Raw genomic sequence first — 17,336 nt, 5'->3', positions numbered from 1 at the left:
CTGGATTTTTTAAAATCACAGATTATAAAGAAAATACTGTTTGTTCTTTCATTCTTGAGGAGAAAGCAAAATAAAAAGAAACCAAATACTCATCAACCAAAAGAGAGGTATGAAATAGGAAAACCATCTATTTATTTTCTTCCATTGTGAATTAAGAAATTTAACCCGGGTGAAAGAGAAAGCTTAAGTATTTGCTTCTACTACTCTGTATATCGTCTTCCTTATGAAGCATTAGATGACATCACCCAGGTCCTCAGTTAAGCATAAGTAGGAAACTTTGCCTTAAATCAGTTCAAATAGGACTAGATACATAGAAAACTAATTCTCCCGACGTTTCAGAGCCTTTTAAAAATGCAAGTTATGCAATATCTCTGTTGTGGGTCAGGATGTGTAAAATGTAGGCAAGTAGAAGAGAATTCTTGGCCACAAATACCATGAGTCCAACTGTCAGTTTCCATGAAAGCTCTTAATATTTAATGATATCTCTTTTATTATTTACTTAATATGTTTTGTTAAAAATTATACTACCCTCTTTAGCTTTGGTTGAAGCAAAGTAAACATAGATTAATGACCTACTTCAATCATTTCCAATTTGTATCAAAATAAATGCATAGCCACCAAACTCAAAAACAATCCTCCTCACCCCCACCAAAAAAAAAAGGGGGGGTCTGTGACTTACCTCAAATCATCTTCCTTGGAGGGTTTTGGGTAACCTTACGCAGGTCCTCCTGATGTTTTAGCTGCCAACTTGATGCTTTGGTTTTAGCTAAAGAGCTTGTAACCACTGTTGGAAAGAAGACATAATAAAATGGGAAAGCAGCCGTCTTCCTTCTTCCCAGCTTGGTGGTAGCAACATTGGTTCTAGTGAGACTGGTGGTCCAGAATTCCAGGTGACCTGCACCAAGGCCAACTGTATACTGTGTACTGCAATACTGCTATATTCTAGAATAAAAGCTGGTGATGCAATGGAAACTGACAGAGGGACCCATGAATGTACTGCCCAGGGGAGAAAGAGGTTACTGAAGTTCAGTCATCTCATGACAGTAGGGGCTGTGGAGTTAGCATATTTTGGGGTGACATATAAATACTTTTCTATGACTAGTTTACAGAGCGCTTTCATTAGGGATGGTTGTTAAAATATGGTTGTTTTCATTAGGGATGGATGTCATATATTCATTTAAGAAATGATTATATCATTTCCCTACTTTAACTCATTGATGTGATGATACATTATGTGCACATCCTATTATCCTAACTAGTTTTTTTTTTTGGGGGGGGTTATTGGAGTTCTAATGCTTTTTAGCTGAAATTCTCACCAAGTAGCTGGTAGTTGGTTAGGAGCTTCATATTTAGTGATTCTCAAGTAAGGGCTCTGGTGTTAGCCAGTTTAGATTTGAGTCCAGGCTTGTACATACGAGATAATCTGTAGACAAGAGAGGTAACCACTCCTCTGATCCTGATTACTCAACTGTAAAATTAGATAATACCAGTGATATTAGAATCAACCTTCCAGAGTTGTGGTGAGACAAAAGAGATCTTTTGTCAAGTGTTTAGCAGGCAAGTATTTATTTAATAGGTTTTATTCATTAGCATATGAATAATTATTTTAAATATTATTGATGTTTTAATTATTATTATTAAAATAATGAAACTACTAATTTAATAATGACTGAACAGAAAGAATGTCAATAAACTCACTAGTAATGTGGGGGACACTATCCAGGAAACTAGGATCATTCTTCTCCCCGCACTCTCCTGCAACCTTGTTATGGGATAAGTCTGAGGGGTTTGTAGGATTCCGTGCCTGAGACTCTGGAAATTCCCTGCTTAAACCCCATTGGATTCTGGGGGAGAAGGTGGCCCCTTGCACTTCCCCAGATTTCTGCCCACCACCACACTGAAGGGGAGGGTAGCACAGAGCTCTTCCTAGGGTGAACCAGGTATAGTGACTGCTAGTGGTACTCACCTGCAGTACAAAATTTAGGGGACATTTCAGGACTCAAATAGTCAATACTCCAACATGAAAACATTTTAACGCCATGTTTAAAAAATAAACATTATTGCAAGAAACCACGATGAACACAATATCAACATTTTTAAGTAAAGACAGGATTACGGAGTTTCTCGGATATCTCCTTGTGTACTTTTTTAACTTTAAAATATCTTATTAAAGTATCTCCGTAGCTGGTTGGCTCCCCTTTAGGTGTTACGACCAAGGCAAACGTCTCACTCCCTTTACTCCAGTCTCTGTCTTTCTAGAGGGAGCGCACGGCGAGGTGACCTAGGAACAGCAAGCGGTGAAATTATCGTGAAAGCCTGACAACGGTGGGCTAGGACTCCAGGGGGCATTTGCAGGGAAGATAGATGCAGCAGCCGCGAGCCCTGCTGGCGGGCCTCCGAGTCTCCCCAGTCTCCCCACCCCCGCTCGCGTCCGCGCCTTTGATTGGTGCTCGAGCTTAGACCACGCCCCCGATCGCGAGCCGCTGCGCTGCAAGCGGTTGGGGAGCGCGTTGAGGAAGCGCCACCCGGGGTCCACGCGCGCCACTCAGCGGTGGAGGCGGAGACGGTTGCGAGGCCTGATTGGTGAGTGTGCGGGTCTGGGACCTTTCCTGCTCCTGCCCGAGTGAGTCACCCTGCTCTGCCACTACTCCAAAGAACTGGACTCGGCAGGGACGGAAGGTGCCCCTTGAACGCAGACAGACAGACATACAGACAGACACCCAACAGGGACTTAGATACTTAGGGTTGAATTTAAACTTTTTTTTTTTTTTGGTTAGCCTAAATTCGAGAGAGAGAGACTCCTTAAGGACTACTGGGTTTATTCGGGAGTAGCAGGGGAGTCCACACTGGATTGTGCGTGCAGCAGAGGACACAGGCATCAACGAGGAGGTTGAGGCAAAGGGAAGCTTTTCAAGGCAAAAGTGAAAAGTGTGCCGTTATTTGTTGTGAAATAGAGAAGGTTGGTTACAGGGCTTTAGCGCAGGAGCTAACTTTAGTTCCTTAGTGAATACAATGCCCAACAAGCTGTCCCTGTGACCTATGGAACAAGGTGCAGTGTGGGACGTCCGTGGCAAAACGTTTTTGTTACAGGCATATATGCTTAAGAGCCCTTAAGGGAGCTTGGTGTTAATAGTGCTTATCCCAGACCACGTGTGCATGATGCGCTTCTCTGTCTCCTGACTTGCTATTTTGTTTGGGTTTGATACAAGTGACTCCATGTTGATATATGGACAACTTTTCTCAGGTTGTAGTTTAGTGGTTAGATGGATTTGGACTGTGAAGTCAACTTTGGTTGTAATCTGACTTGAGGCTTGACATAGGATCTGATCTAGGATAAAACTAGCATTTTTATCCTCTCTTGGAGATTTTCATTTAAAAAATTGCAGTAAAATTCAAATAACATAAATTCAACCACTTTACCCTTTTTGAAGTGTACAGTACAGTGGCTTTTACCATATTCACAGTGTTGTACAACTGTGCTATTTAATTCTAGAGCATTGTCATCACTCCCCAAAATAAACCCTCTTTATTGCTGCCCCTGGCAACTGGTATTCTGCTTTTGTGTCTATGAATTTGTGAATTGTGGAAATAGAATCATATGTTTCCTTTTCTTTTATCATGTTGTCAAGATTCTTTTTTTTTTAATTTTTTTTTTAATATTTTTATTTTTTAGTTCTCGGCAGACACAACATTGTTGGTATGTGGTGCTGAGGATCAAACCCGGGCCGCACGCATGCCAGGCGAGCGCGCTACCGCTTGAGCCACATCCCCAGCCCTTGTCAAGATTCTTGCCTGTTGTAATATGTATCAGTACCTCACTCCTTATAAGGTCAAATAATATTCCATGGAATGGAAATATTACATTTTGTATATTTATTCTTCAGTTGATATTCTATGGAGTTGGTTTTACCCTTTGGATATTATGAGTAATGAGTAATGCTGCTGTGAACATTTATAAACTTTTTTTTGTTTAGTTTTTAGTAAACATAATCTGGGAGTAGAATTGGAGAGTCAAATGGTAAGTCTTTGTTATACGGTTATGAGGAACTGTCAAAACTGTTTTCCATATGGGCTGCACCATTTTACATTCCCACCATCAGTGTGTGAAGGTTCCTGTTTTTCCATGTTGTCAATATTTGTTATTTTCTATTTTGTTTTTATTAGTCATCCTAGTAGAGTGTGAGGTGGCATCATGTGTGGTTTTTCAGTTTGATTTGTTTAGTAACAATGTTGAGCATCTTTTCACGTGCTTATTGGCCATTTGTTTAATTTCTTTGGAAAAACATCTATTTGCATCCTTTTTCCCATTATTTACTTGGGTTTTTTCTTGTTGGGTTGTGGGAATGTTTTATATATTCAGGATATGAACTCCTTATCAGATATATGATTTGCAAATGCAAATATTTCATTATTTGCTTTATCTTTTCCTCTTCTTGGTAGTGTCCTTGGTGCTCAAAAGTTTTTCTTTTCATTTATTTTTGTGAAGCCCATTCTGTCTATGTTTTCTTTTGGTATTATGTCTAACAGCATGTTGCTAAGTCCTGATCATGAAGATTTACTCTTGTTTTATTCTAAGTTTGTAATTTCTCTTCACATTTGGGCCAATGATCCATTTTGAGTAAATTTTTATATATGGTGTGAGGCAAGAATCCAGCTTCATTCTTTTGTACATGACTAGTTGGTTGATTAAGGACCATTTATTCAAAAGACTTCTTTTGTTAAGGAATGAGCATGTCAATGTAGAAGTTCCCAGGAAGGAGAACCTTGACTTGGGTCCTTGGTATACATGATTAAAAAGAATTTCAACACACACCAGTCAGTCACAGATTTTTTTTTTTTTTTTTTTTAAGGAAAGCAGATACACATTCAAGGGAGAATGTGGGCCATATCCAGAGGCAGAGAAAGAAGCCCCTTGGTCTGGGGTGTTAATATTTGTAGAGTGACAGTAGCTAGGGGCTGGACCAGAGGTAGAGTTAGGACAGAATTATACAATTTTGTGCCAGTTTTCCCTAAATTTGAGCATCAGAAGAGATGTCGCTATATGCCATTGAAATGTAAGAAACACCCACAAATGTTTGAAGTGCAAAATAAGCAACCAAACCTATGTCCATGACCCATTTCCTTGTCCACAAAAAGTAACAGGATGCCAGGGCAAAATCAAGTTCAATGGCATGTAGCTACTTCTCTTCTGATTCTCAGTATATCCTTCTTTTTTCTTTATCCCCAAATTCCTGTTGTTACCATAGTCCTAGGCCAGAGGCCTGACTTTGGGGATCCAACAAATTAAGTCTGGCTGCTTATTCCAGAAACCCAAGAGGAAAAGTAATTTTCCTTCTGTGAAAAGTACAAAAGGAACTTTTATTATTATAGCTACACTGTAGAGACAAAGTGACCCATTTCCTTAGCTCTGTCTTTGAGGTGCTGATAATGACTTTGAGGTTTTATAGAATGGGGAATGAGGGCAAGGGTTTTGGGGGTGGGGGCTGCACACACAGCTGAAGGCTTTTCACAGCTGCCAAAACAAATGACCTCCATCAGTCGTGGTCATACTGGTCTCAGGATTGGTCAGGTAGATCTTGTCTTAATAAGAAAGTTGCTGTTGCTGGGGGTGGGGGTTAGGTTTGATTATCACAAGATGTTTATCAGACCAGACCTTGTTCCAGGAATCTAAGATGACTTGGAGCAAAGGAGATGAGTACAAAAATGGATGCCAAAATGTCAAGGTTTTAATTCTTCTTTCAGCCGCCCATCAGACATTTGCAGGCAAAAGTGAAGTTACACTATTTTAACAAGGATTTGTTTAATGTATAGATTTATTTCTAGACTCTCATTTCTATTCCATTAATAATTTGAGGTTTTTCTTGGACAGTCCAGATAATAGATGTGTTCCTTTTGTTGATCATTTTAAGGGACCATTTCGTTTCCTTGGTTCTGCTATCTCTGCTTTAACCTACTTCTGGCCTTCTAGTAGCTTTGGTTTTAGTTTGCTCTTACTTTTTTTTTTCTAACTTCTTAAACTTGAAGGATAGGTTATTGAACTGAAATAGTTTTAAGTGTAAGAGTTTACAGTTAACTTGCCTCCACTGCATCCCACAGGTGATAGTATGTTGTACTTTGTTTTCATTTATCTCACAGAAATTTTTAAATTTCCCCTGTGATTTTTTTCTTTGATTCATCGATTGATTAAGAATCTATTGGTTAATTTACACGTATTTGTGAATTTTCCAGATGTTATTCTATTACTGATTCCTAATTTTGTTCCATTGTGGTCACAGGAGATACTTACTATGTGTTATTTCACTATTTTTTAATTTATAGAGACTTGCTTTGTACCCTAAATAATGCTTTGTCATGCTTTGTTCATGTACACTTAAGAGAAAAATGTGTATATTGCTATTGTGGAGTGGAGTATTTTATATATGTCTATTAGATCAGGTGGTTTATAGTTGCTATGGTTTGAATGTGGTTGGTCTTCTGAACACCATGTTAAATTTCATTGCCATTATGACAGTGTTTGGAGGTGGGCTGTTAAGAGATGATTAGGTTGTTAGGAGGATTAATGCCTTTCTCCAGGGAATGGATTAATCCTTACTAGAGTAGGATAGTTGTCACAGAGCAGGTTGTTATAAAGTCCTTTGTTCCTTTCTCCATTATACATGCCTGCTTGCCCTTTTGGTTTTCTATCATGTTATAATGTGGCATGAGGCTCTTGCAGGATCAAGCCACCTGTCTTGGACTTCTAACTTCTAGAACCTGAGCTAAATAAATTTCTTTTCTTTATAGATTACCCATCTTGGGTGTTCTGTTACATACAACAGAAATACTAATGCAGTAGTGCTGTCTTTGTTGATTTTCTTTCTAGTTTTCTATTTATTATTGAAAGTGGACTAATGATACTATAATTTTTACACTGTTTCTCCCTTATTTCTGTCAATTTTTGCTTCATAAATTTTGGGGGCTCTGTTGTTAGGAACATGTAGGTTTATAATTATTATGTCTTCCTGATGTATTGGCCTTTTTGTCAGTATATGTAATGTCCTTTGTGTCTTTTAACAATTTTTACCTTAAAGTCTATTTTTTTCTGATATTGATATAGACATGATTCATTTTGGTTAATATTTTCATGGAATGTGTATTTTCTGTCCTTTAACTTTCAGTTTATTTCTGCTTTGGGTCTATATTTATTGAGTCTTTTATAGATAGGATATAATTGGATTCATTTTCTTAATCTCTACCCTTTAATTAGAATTACTGATGGGAAAACACTTCCATATTTGCATTTTTTACAAAATCTCTTATAATGTTTTGGTTACTCAGTTTCTCCATTATGGTTTCTTTTCTGTAAGATAGATATTTTCTAGTTTACCATTTTGTTTTTTATGCAGTATATTTATAGTGATATTTTTAGTAGATTCCCTGTGAACTACAACTAACATCTTAATTATACCATTCTAGTTTGAATTAATTCAACTTGATTTCTATAGTATACAAAAATATTGGCACCTGTCTATCTCTATTCCACCTCATTATTATTTTCACAAATTATCTTTACACATTGTTTCTAAATCAGCATGGATTTTTATGTTTTTATGCAATTGTTTTTAAAATAATAGGAAAATGCATTATAGATTATTAATTCTGACTTTTATATTTACACATGTAAACTTTGCCAATGTTATTTCTTCTTGTGTATTTGGTTTACTATCTATGTTTTTGCTTTGCAATTATCCATTGTGATTTTGTATAGCTTTTTAGTTGTTATACTAGGGATTATAAAATATAATCTCGTTGTGGTCTATTTAGAATAAATATTTTATCATTTAAATTACAGTATAGAGATTTTATCAACATATAGGTTTTCTTACTCTTCCCTATTTATATTGTAGCTTATTTGTATACTACATCTTTATTCTTTGAAAGCTTCATCAGGGTGTATTAACTGTATTATTTTCAACTATCAATATACTCCAGAGAACTCAGGAAGAGAAGAAAAGAAAACCATCTGTTTTATTTATCCAGATGTTTAACACTTCTGTTGCTCTTTCTTCATCCCCAGTGTTCCAAGTCCTTTTAGTATCATTTCCCTTTCTCTGAAGAACTTCCTCAATTAATTCTTTCAGATCAGACCTACTGGCTGGGATATCTATTAGTTTCCCATCATCTGTGATTATCTTCATTTCAAACCTTAGTTTCTGAAGGATTTCTTTATTGAATATCCGATTCTGGGTTAACAATTTTTTTCTGGCATTTAAAAAAATGTTTATCATTTTATTCTGACCTCTGTGGTTTCTGATGGCAATTTTCCCATTTTAAAAAATATTTGTTTTTTTAAAGGTAATGCTTTGTTTTCTTCTGACTTCTCTTTTCTTTCTTCCCTAGAATTTTTTCTTTAGTTTTTATTAGTTAATGATATGTCTAGACATTTATTTCTTTGCATTTATCTTTATGTAGGGTTTGCTTAACTTCTTGTGTCTTTTGGTGCATTTGAGAAGGTTTAAGCCATTATTTATTCAAATTTTTATTAGTATCAGACTTTTTCCCCTCTTCTTGGATTCTAATGACTTGAAAACTAGAATTTTTATTAGTAACTTGCTTATTTTTCCCCTTCTTTCTCCCAGTATATTTCTATTTTATAATTTATATTAGATCTATATTCTAGTTTATGGATTGTTTTCTCTTCATTCTACTATTGAGTCAACCCAATGAATTAAAAATTAGTTTTAAAATTTTTATTTGAATTGTCTTTACATTTCGTCTTTCTTCAACAATCCTTTCTACTTAAATATTATTTTAGTACTATATGTGATTGTTCTCTTGAGCATTTAATAGTAGTTGCTTTAAGGCATTTTTCCATATAATTCCTACATCTATGCCTGTGACATCATTGGCATCTATTAATTGTCTTTTTATTCCAACCCCTCTGCCCTCTATTCCTCCTATGCTCCCTATCCCTATTCTACTATGAACCAACCTCCTTATATCAAAGAAAACATTCAGCATTTGGTTTTTTGGGCTTGGCTAACTTTACTTAGCATTAACTTCTCCAACACCATCCATTTACCTGCACATGCCATGATTTTATTCTCTTTTATTGCTGAGTAATATTCTATTGTGTATATATGCTACACTTTTTTTATCCATCTATTGAAGGGCATCTAGGTTGGCTCCACAGTTTAGCTATTGTGAATTGTGCTGCTATCAACATTGATGTGGCTCTGTCCCTGTAGTATGCTGTTTTTAAGTCCTTTGGGTATAGACCAAGGAGAGGGACAGCTGAGTCAAATAGTGGTTCCATTCCCAACTTTCCTATAGGGCACCTTTAAAAAAAATTAATGGAGGGTCTGGGGTTGTGGCTCAGTGGTAGAATACTTTGAGGCACTGAGTTTGATTCTCAGTACAACATATAAATAAATGAATAAAATAAAAGTCCATCAACATCTAAAAATTTTTAAAAATAAAAATAAAAGCAAATGGAAAGCTAGTACAGTAGAAGGAATGAGATGTGGGGTGAAGCAGGGAGGGAAAGTGGAAATAGTAGGGATTGAAATGGAGCAAATTATATTCCATGCAAGTATGAATTTGTCAAAATGAATTCTACTACTGTATATAAGTATATGTACTAATAAAAACATTTTGAAAAAGAGGTGAATAGGAAGAAACTCTTACAGGCTACAAAATGGATGGACTTTCAAGTCATTTTATACCAATGGAAATAAGCCAGTCACCAAAGGATAAATACTATGTAATTCCATTTGTATGCTACCTCCTCAAATTCAGAGAGAGAAATTAGAAAGGGGATTTCCAGGAACTAAGTGGAAGGAAGAATGGCTATCTATTGTTTAATGGGTTTAGCATTTTTGTTTAGGAAACATGAAAAAGTTAGAAATGGTGATAGTAGTTATATAAAAGTCCAAATGCAATTGAAGCCACTAAACTGTACACTTAAAAATGGTGATAAGGGGCCTGGGGTTGTGGCTCAGTGATAGTGCACTCAACTAGGGGTGTGCAAGGTGCCGAGTTCGATCCACAGGACCATATAAAAATAAGCAAATAAAAATAAAGATATAAAAAATACATAAATAAAAGTATATTCTGTGTTTAAAAAATGGTGATAAGGCAAATTTTAGGTATATATTTTATCACAGTTACAAAAAAAGTGGTGCACAGCCCCTCATCTATCCCCTCCATAGGAGCAAATAGAAGGACTTTATGAGGTAAGTGCTATAATTTACTGACTTACAGACGATAATCAGTGATAGGTTAATTATTTTGTTGCTCAAAATTATATAGCTTGTTAAAGAGTTAGGATTTGAACTCAATAGTCGTAAGTTCAGATCCTGAGTTATTAATTACTGTGCCACACACAAGGAAAGATCATGCCTGTTTTGAATTGACCTAATGTTTAGCACAGAACATTGCACAGAGTAGGCATTAAATAAATAGCGGGTATGCAGTATTGTGATTTGTGAAACTTTCAGAACCTGTCCAAATAATAATTGATATTCTACATCTATGTTTTATATCTTTATGAAAAAGGAGCTAGAACTTTTGCTCTTTGTGTCTTTATTGTATATTTTATACATATTAGAAGACTATTGGATGTGAATTTAACTAGGATATAAAAATATATAAGGAGAAAATATGTATTTAAAATTTTCATGTAGTTATTTTTTAAAATTGATAAAATAAAACTAGAACAATGAAGTAATTCTTTATTTGATGAAATTTAATATTTTGGCAGGTAACCTTAATTATTTTAGATTTTTACTTCTTAAGAATTGAGCTTCCATTCTTTGTGATAAAATGGATTCACTATGGCTCAGGCAGTTTTCAATCCTCCTCTGGAAAAATTTCCTCTTAAAGGTAAGTGGAAGTCTCTGTGAAAAACATATGTAAAGGTTAGTGAAGACAAATGGGAAATTTCTTAACAGCTCCTTTGTTTCATTTTAGTTTTTTTTTTTCTTATGCTCCAAGGCTCGGGGTAGCCCTTCTAAATCTGAAGAATACCCATAGGGCAAATCAATAGAATGAATAATAAAATGTAGAAAAGACAATCCAGGAAACCATTCTTATTATAGAAGGAAACAGGTTTAGGTTTGTAAACCCTAGAGTGAAAGACACACACACACACACACACACACACCAATTAACATAGTTTTTTTTGTTTCTCTTACAGATACGGGAGATGAGTGGTTTGATTTTGGAAATGCTCTTGGTATTTCTGTTCTTTTTATGGACTTTGACTGTTCGAAATTATAGTGAAAAGAAGCTTTTTAATTCTTCCACTTTTGATTCTCTTCCCCTGACGCTTCCTTCTTTTCTTGAAATACCTAACTTGACATTTGAATTGGTTTATGTGCCTTCTGAAAGTGATGTAGCAAAACGTATTACTGAGATGGTGAAAGAGGATTTAAACTTCGATTTTAAAGGTTAGAAATTTGTAATGCCTGGAAGGTTTTCTGCAGGATGTATTGTCAAATTTCATTGACTTTCATTATTTATGCCTAAATATAACAATGTGGGTTTTGTCAAATAATATTGAATGTATTCTTAATGTAATCATTATCAAAACATAATATGTAAGCTTAGATGTCTGAGTTACTTTCTTGTTCTATAATTCTAAATATTGTTTGTCAGTAATTATGCTTCTTAACCTTGGGTAAACATTGGATCTTTAGATTTGGTGTCATGGGCACACAAAGTCTTACACAAAGTCTTAATATCAGGTACATTTTCCTGGGTAATGAAACTTTTCTCAAGGTCATGACTTTTCAACATTTCATTAAAATATTACTTAAGCATGATATATAATACACTTGAAAAAATTGAAACAATATTAAATTATATAAAAAAGAAATGCTTATCTCCTTACCCTTCATCTTCTCTTCACATCCAATTTCTCTTCTGCAGTTAAAAAATACTGTCAGAATTTGTTTAACCTCTCTCTTGTCTTGTCATATGCTTTCCATGAGTGTTTGCTTTTACTGTTATATACGTTTAAAATTATGATTATATTCAGAATAGCAATAGCAAGATAGTAGAATAGAAGGTCCTCTGCTTGTATCTATGCATGGCAATAATTTTGCAGCCATCCATGGGGAAAAGTGCCTTTGTGGGAGCTTTAGGATCCAAGTAGTATATTGTAAAATCCCAGTGGAGCCCAAGACCTGGAAGAGCCATTTTGAATGAACAGTGCCTAGGTGGCAGACTTGACAACCATGTCTCTGCCTTCAAATCTGGGCATGACCTTTACTATATCCTAATTTGTCTTGATCTTGCTCTCAGAGGCATCCACCCAGAGTCTTGGAATGAACAGTGCTCACTTGTACCTCCAGTGATTGACCTGCTGACCTTAGTTCTGGCTGTGGACCAGAAATGGCTGTGAGACTTAGCTCAGCCCCTCTCAGCAGTGACCAGAGATCAGCTTTCTGGCAACATAGGAACTTGGTGAGAAAACATTTTGAGTTCCTAGGGCAGGCTTGACAATCTTGGTACCAGTTGTGGATGCCTAAATACATCTAAGATTTGGGTATAACCCCTCTCTACAGTGAGATCAGTCCTGCTAGTGGCACAAGGACCCCAAGGGAGGGGTGCCTTATGTAGGCTTGCTGATGTTTGTCCCACTTTTGGACTCTGAAACAGCCTCAAGACTTTGTTCCAGCCCATCACAGCTGCACACCGAGAGTAGCCTTGCTCACCTATAGACTCAGGGAAAGATACAGCAGATCTGCCAACAATTATCTAATAGCAGCCCCTGAAGTGGCTGCTAGACTCAGATGTAGTCCTCTCAACAGCAGGCTGAGGTCAGTCCTTCTGGTGGCAAAGGGACACACAGAGGGATACATGGCCATCTGTGTCCCCTGGAAAGACCTAACCTCAGTTCTGGTTTTGGAACCTGAAGCAGCCCTGCAACATGTTTCCATTCATCTCAATACAGATCAAGGAAGTATTGCTTGAGTCCTCCTGGGACCTGGAGGAAGCCACACCATCTGTGTACCTCATAACAGGCCCATTATCTATACCCTGAAGCGGACCCTGATTTACATACCAAAAAATTTAGTCCATACCTGTTAGAGCTCCTGGTAAAAGACTTTCCAGCTGTGGACTTCACTTCATATCCAGAAGTAGCCCCATGCTTAGATCCAACCCCAATCCCCATGATCCTGGAGGCAGTCCCATCATTCTGGAAACTAACAGAAGAAGGATATAACCTGATGGGACCAATCGGTAAAGCCTGGAAGTGGTACTGGCTTATTCAAAAGTACAGACACTCATGCAAGACTGCATGGATAATGAAAAATGAAGAAGATAGCATTGCTGAAGGAAACTAATGAAGCAACTGACCCAAATAAATGGGAATCTACAAATTACCTTAGAAGACTCAAAATATCCACCTCAAAGGAGCTCAGGAAGATGCAAAATAACACAGATAGACAACTAAATAAAATTACAAAAGTAATGCAGGAACAAAATGAAAAGTTTAATAAAGAAATAGAAACCATAAAGAAAAATCTTTCTAACAAAACATTTTGAGTTGAAGAAAACAATGGCATATCTGAAAAATTCAGTAGCTTCAATAGCAGACTCAAGCATGCAAAAAAGAATCAGTGAACTTGAAGACATATATTTTACTTAGCCAATTATAGGAGCAAAAAGAAAAAAAAAGATGAAAAAGAGTGAAGAATGCATAAGGGTCCTATAGGAGACCATTGATCATATGAATATATAAATTATGTACCATGAGGAAGAGAAGTGGGGCATACTGTCTGAAAACTTTCAGAATCTTGGGAGAGATATAGACATCTATATTCTTAAAGCTCAAAGGTCAACTCAAAGAAGAATATTTTGAGGCACAATATGATCAATTGTCAAAGTCAAAGACAGAATCTTAAAAGCAGCCGAGAATAAGAGACTCAGCACATGTAAGGGAACTTCCATAAGACTGTCAGCAGCCTTCTGAGAAGAAACTTTGCAAGCCAGGATATTCAAAGTGCTGAGACAACAAAAACTAACAATAATCTCCCAACAAAGTTTCCTTCCCAAATAATTAGGTACTAAATCACCTAGCTCTCAGAGCTAATGGAACCGGATAATTTTAAGTGCCCAATGACCAGAGAGAACAAAGAAACGATTTTAAATGGGTACTTGAACAATTTCCAGACTAATATTCTTGGCTCAGCATAGAGCAACTAGCCTCAAATTCCTAGCTTCCAGTTTTTCTCTGGAAGGAGTTTGTATCCCTTTCAATTGCTGCCCATGGGTTTGATTTCTTACTAGCCTGAATCTGGGAGCTGGTGGGGCAGGAAATTAGTAATCCTCTGAAAGCCTGAACAACCACGAGGGCACTTTCTATACCTTCTCCTCATGATTCATTCCAGTAAAAAAACAAGTCTCTAGCTTCTCCATGAAGAAATTTGTCCCAATTTGGGCACCATAACTTTTATGGCTCCTCCTAGAGGGACTGCCTCATAAATCACCTGTCTCTAGGAATGAGTCCCTCAGGACCATGGAACATAAAGAGATTATGAGTGTGTGAGTACTTCCTAATTGCTGTCTCCCTTGTTCAATGCAGAGCAAGCTCAAAGGCAAAAATGTTCATCTCTCAGTTTCTTTCTGGAAGAAGTTCAAAATCACCCCTAACATCCTGGATTTCCCAGGTGCTATGAAGGGTAGGTTGGGCTTCTAATTGCTCTGTATCTGAGAAATGATGGGGTAGGCAAGTAATAGTACTAAAGGAGCCTGAAAAGGAAGGAGACCATTTCCTACGGCTTGGTTCAACATAAATATCAAGGGCTAAAGTCTAAATGTTTGTGTCCCTACAAAATTCATATGTTTAAATTCTAATCCCAAGGTTGTGGTATTAATAGATGGGGTTTGGGAGGAGGAGATAGTATCATGAGAGCCTTTATAAATAAGAAAAGTGTCTTAATTACAGATCTGGTTTGCCCCTTCCATTTTTTGAGGATACAGGAAGAAGGTACTGTGAATTAGGAAATAGGCCTTGAATCACCTTGATCTTGGACTTCTCTTTCCTCCAGAACTGTAAAAAATAAATTTATACGCTTTAGAAGCTATTTAGTATTTTATTTTCTTGATGTGATTATGTCTCGATATGATTATGACCACAATGTGAAAAAACTAGAAATCAATATCCATGGGCTGGAATGTAACAGTGGTAAAATGTTTGCCTTGCATGTGCAAGGCCCTGGGTTCAATCCCTAGCACTGCATGGGGGAAAAAGGAATAACAGCAAGAAAATGGGAAAATTCACAAATACATGGAAATTAAAGTCTTGAACAACAGCTGGGTCAATGAGGAAATTAAAAGTGCATATAAATATGAATAAAAATGAAAATATTACTAAAACCTATGTCATGCAGCAAAAGTAGTAATAGGAAGAAAATTTATAGCAATAAAATACCTAAATAAAAAGAAAGATCTCAAATAATCTAACTTTACACTTCAAGAAACAATAAAGAAGAAATATACACGGAAGAAGATAGTCTTTTAAATAAATGGTGCTGGGAAAACCCTATATTTCACCCTGCATAAAAGTCAGCTCAAAGTGGATCAAAGATCTGGAAATTAAACTCTGCATCTGCTAGAAGAAAACATAGATCCAACACTCCAACATATAGAAGCACACATTGGCTTCTTTATTAAAACTACTAAAGGAGGATCCAAGATGGCGGAATAGAGGAGGTCCTGTTTCTGTGGCTGCTCTGTGGCATGAAACCAAGAAAGCAGACAGGCAGCTTCTCCACAGGGTCTCACGTAGATGGAATGCGACATCTCAGAGGGTGTGAGAAGACCTCTATACAGTGGATTTTCGAAGGAATCACCAGCACTGCGACCACCCGGGTAGAAATCAGAGCCTTTGTGTTCAAATTAAGTCTCAGGACTCCGGACCCAAAGTCTGCAGTTTTAGCTCATGCATGGCTCACAAGCGGCTTAGCAGAATCACCTATCAGCACCTCTGCAGAACTCCAGACTTCGATCCATTCCCACACAGGTAATTCAGCTGCTACCAATCCACAGCACAAGGCCATCGCCCAGCTCCCCCCACCTTACCAGACACCCCGGCACTGGAAGCAGACTGACTCCATCTTGGAAAACCTTTCTTGCCATTTTTTTGGTGGGCATGGCTGTCAGATCGGATCTCCATTTGAGTAGGTACCTGGTTTACAATTCCCCCCCCCACCAGCGGCGATAACTTGGCACAGTGGCCACTCAACACAAAAACAACTCTCAGTTGGATAGGAGTGCAGTGCACCACGCACCTGGTGTGAGCTTGGGGGTGAAAGGTCCCACAGTTGGGATCCGACAAGTAAGAGCGGGGAGGGAACTAAGGTTTGGAGCATATCAGAGAGACCAGGATCTGGGAAATCTCCAGGCAAGAGAGGCAGGCAATATTGGGGGCTCAAGTTAGATGAGTGTTCACAAAAAAAGATCCCTGAGGTGCAATTTCCCTGCTGGGACTGGTGGGTGGCACTCCTTGCTTCCAGACACTCCACACCAGATCCAGTCTTCTCACCCTGGTTACCTAAACCATCCTGAGGGCAGAGGCACCACTTAAAAAAGACAACTCCACCTACTGGATGAGAAGAGAAGCAGGAAAGAAACCGATCTCTAAGAGTATTTTTTTCCTTCTTCTTCTTCTTTCCCTTTTACCCTTCTATCCTCTGGCCTTCACATCCCCAACGTATGTGAAACCAAGAACTTTGCATGAAATAGGACTTTGAGGACTGAGTCACCTGAATAATATAGAGGATTTGCATAAGCCCCCTTTTTTCTTTTTTCTTCTCTTTTTTCTTTCTTTCCATTTTTATCTTCTTTCACCCTTCATATTTTACTATTTTTCATCCTGTATTTTTCTAAATATATATATGTGTTTGTTTTATGTACTCTACTTTCTTCCCATGTGTTTGTCTACCCTAATTACTTCCTGTCTATTCCCCTGCTACTAACCCTCTTCATTAGATTTCTCCTTCAAAATTCCTAAGATATATTAACTGTATACTCTCACATCTTTACCCCTTAGCATCTTGTCCAATGCCTGACCCCCAGTTCATTGTCCACTGCCAGAAACTGTAAACCTTTTTATGAAATTACTGATTATATTTTAAATAATAATTGAATCCAACATTTTTGGACATTGAGACTAAACTGAAAATGTCTTAACAACAATTTGTTCATAGGTGGCATATTGTTGATACTGGGATCAGTTAACATTGTCCTTCCCCACAAAGGAGAGATCTTGGAACCCTACAAGAGCATTACAAATCTATAAGATAAAGACAGTAACACTCTTGATACACAGAGCTGGAAAGGAAGAC

General features: G+C 37.2%; 1 protein-coding gene and 1 long non-coding RNA gene across 2 annotated transcripts in view; both read left to right on the top strand.

The window, feature by feature from the left end:
* Positions 1 to 2,487: 2,487 nt before the first annotated feature.
* Positions 2,488 to 4,810, top strand: LOC144367528 (uncharacterized). The gene is made up of 2 exons (XR_013427007.1): positions 2,488 to 2,583; positions 3,674 to 4,810. It is a non-coding gene; the product is annotated as an uncharacterized LOC144367528 (long non-coding RNA).
* Positions 4,811 to 7,810: 3,000 nt separating this feature from the next.
* The window catches only part of LOC101975769 (phospholipid-transporting ATPase ABCA3), a 130,027-nt gene continuing 120,501 nt past the window's right edge, over positions 7,811 to 17,336 (top strand). The window contains exons 1-2 of the mRNA XM_078024246.1: positions 7,811 to 10,863; positions 11,177 to 11,429. Of these exons, the coding sequence (XP_077880372.1) occupies positions 10,804 to 10,863; positions 11,177 to 11,429 (313 nt within the window). The 5' untranslated portion in view covers positions 7,811 to 10,803. The remainder of the gene's footprint in view (positions 10,864 to 11,176; positions 11,430 to 17,336) is intronic.

Source organism: Ictidomys tridecemlineatus, chromosome 10 (genome assembly GCF_052094955.1).
Source record: "Ictidomys tridecemlineatus isolate mIctTri1 chromosome 10, mIctTri1.hap1, whole genome shotgun sequence".
Taxonomy (NCBI): domain Eukaryota; kingdom Metazoa; phylum Chordata; class Mammalia; order Rodentia; family Sciuridae; genus Ictidomys; species Ictidomys tridecemlineatus.
The sequence above is the reverse complement of the archived record's forward strand: the minus strand, read 5'-3'. Positions and strand labels throughout refer to the sequence as shown.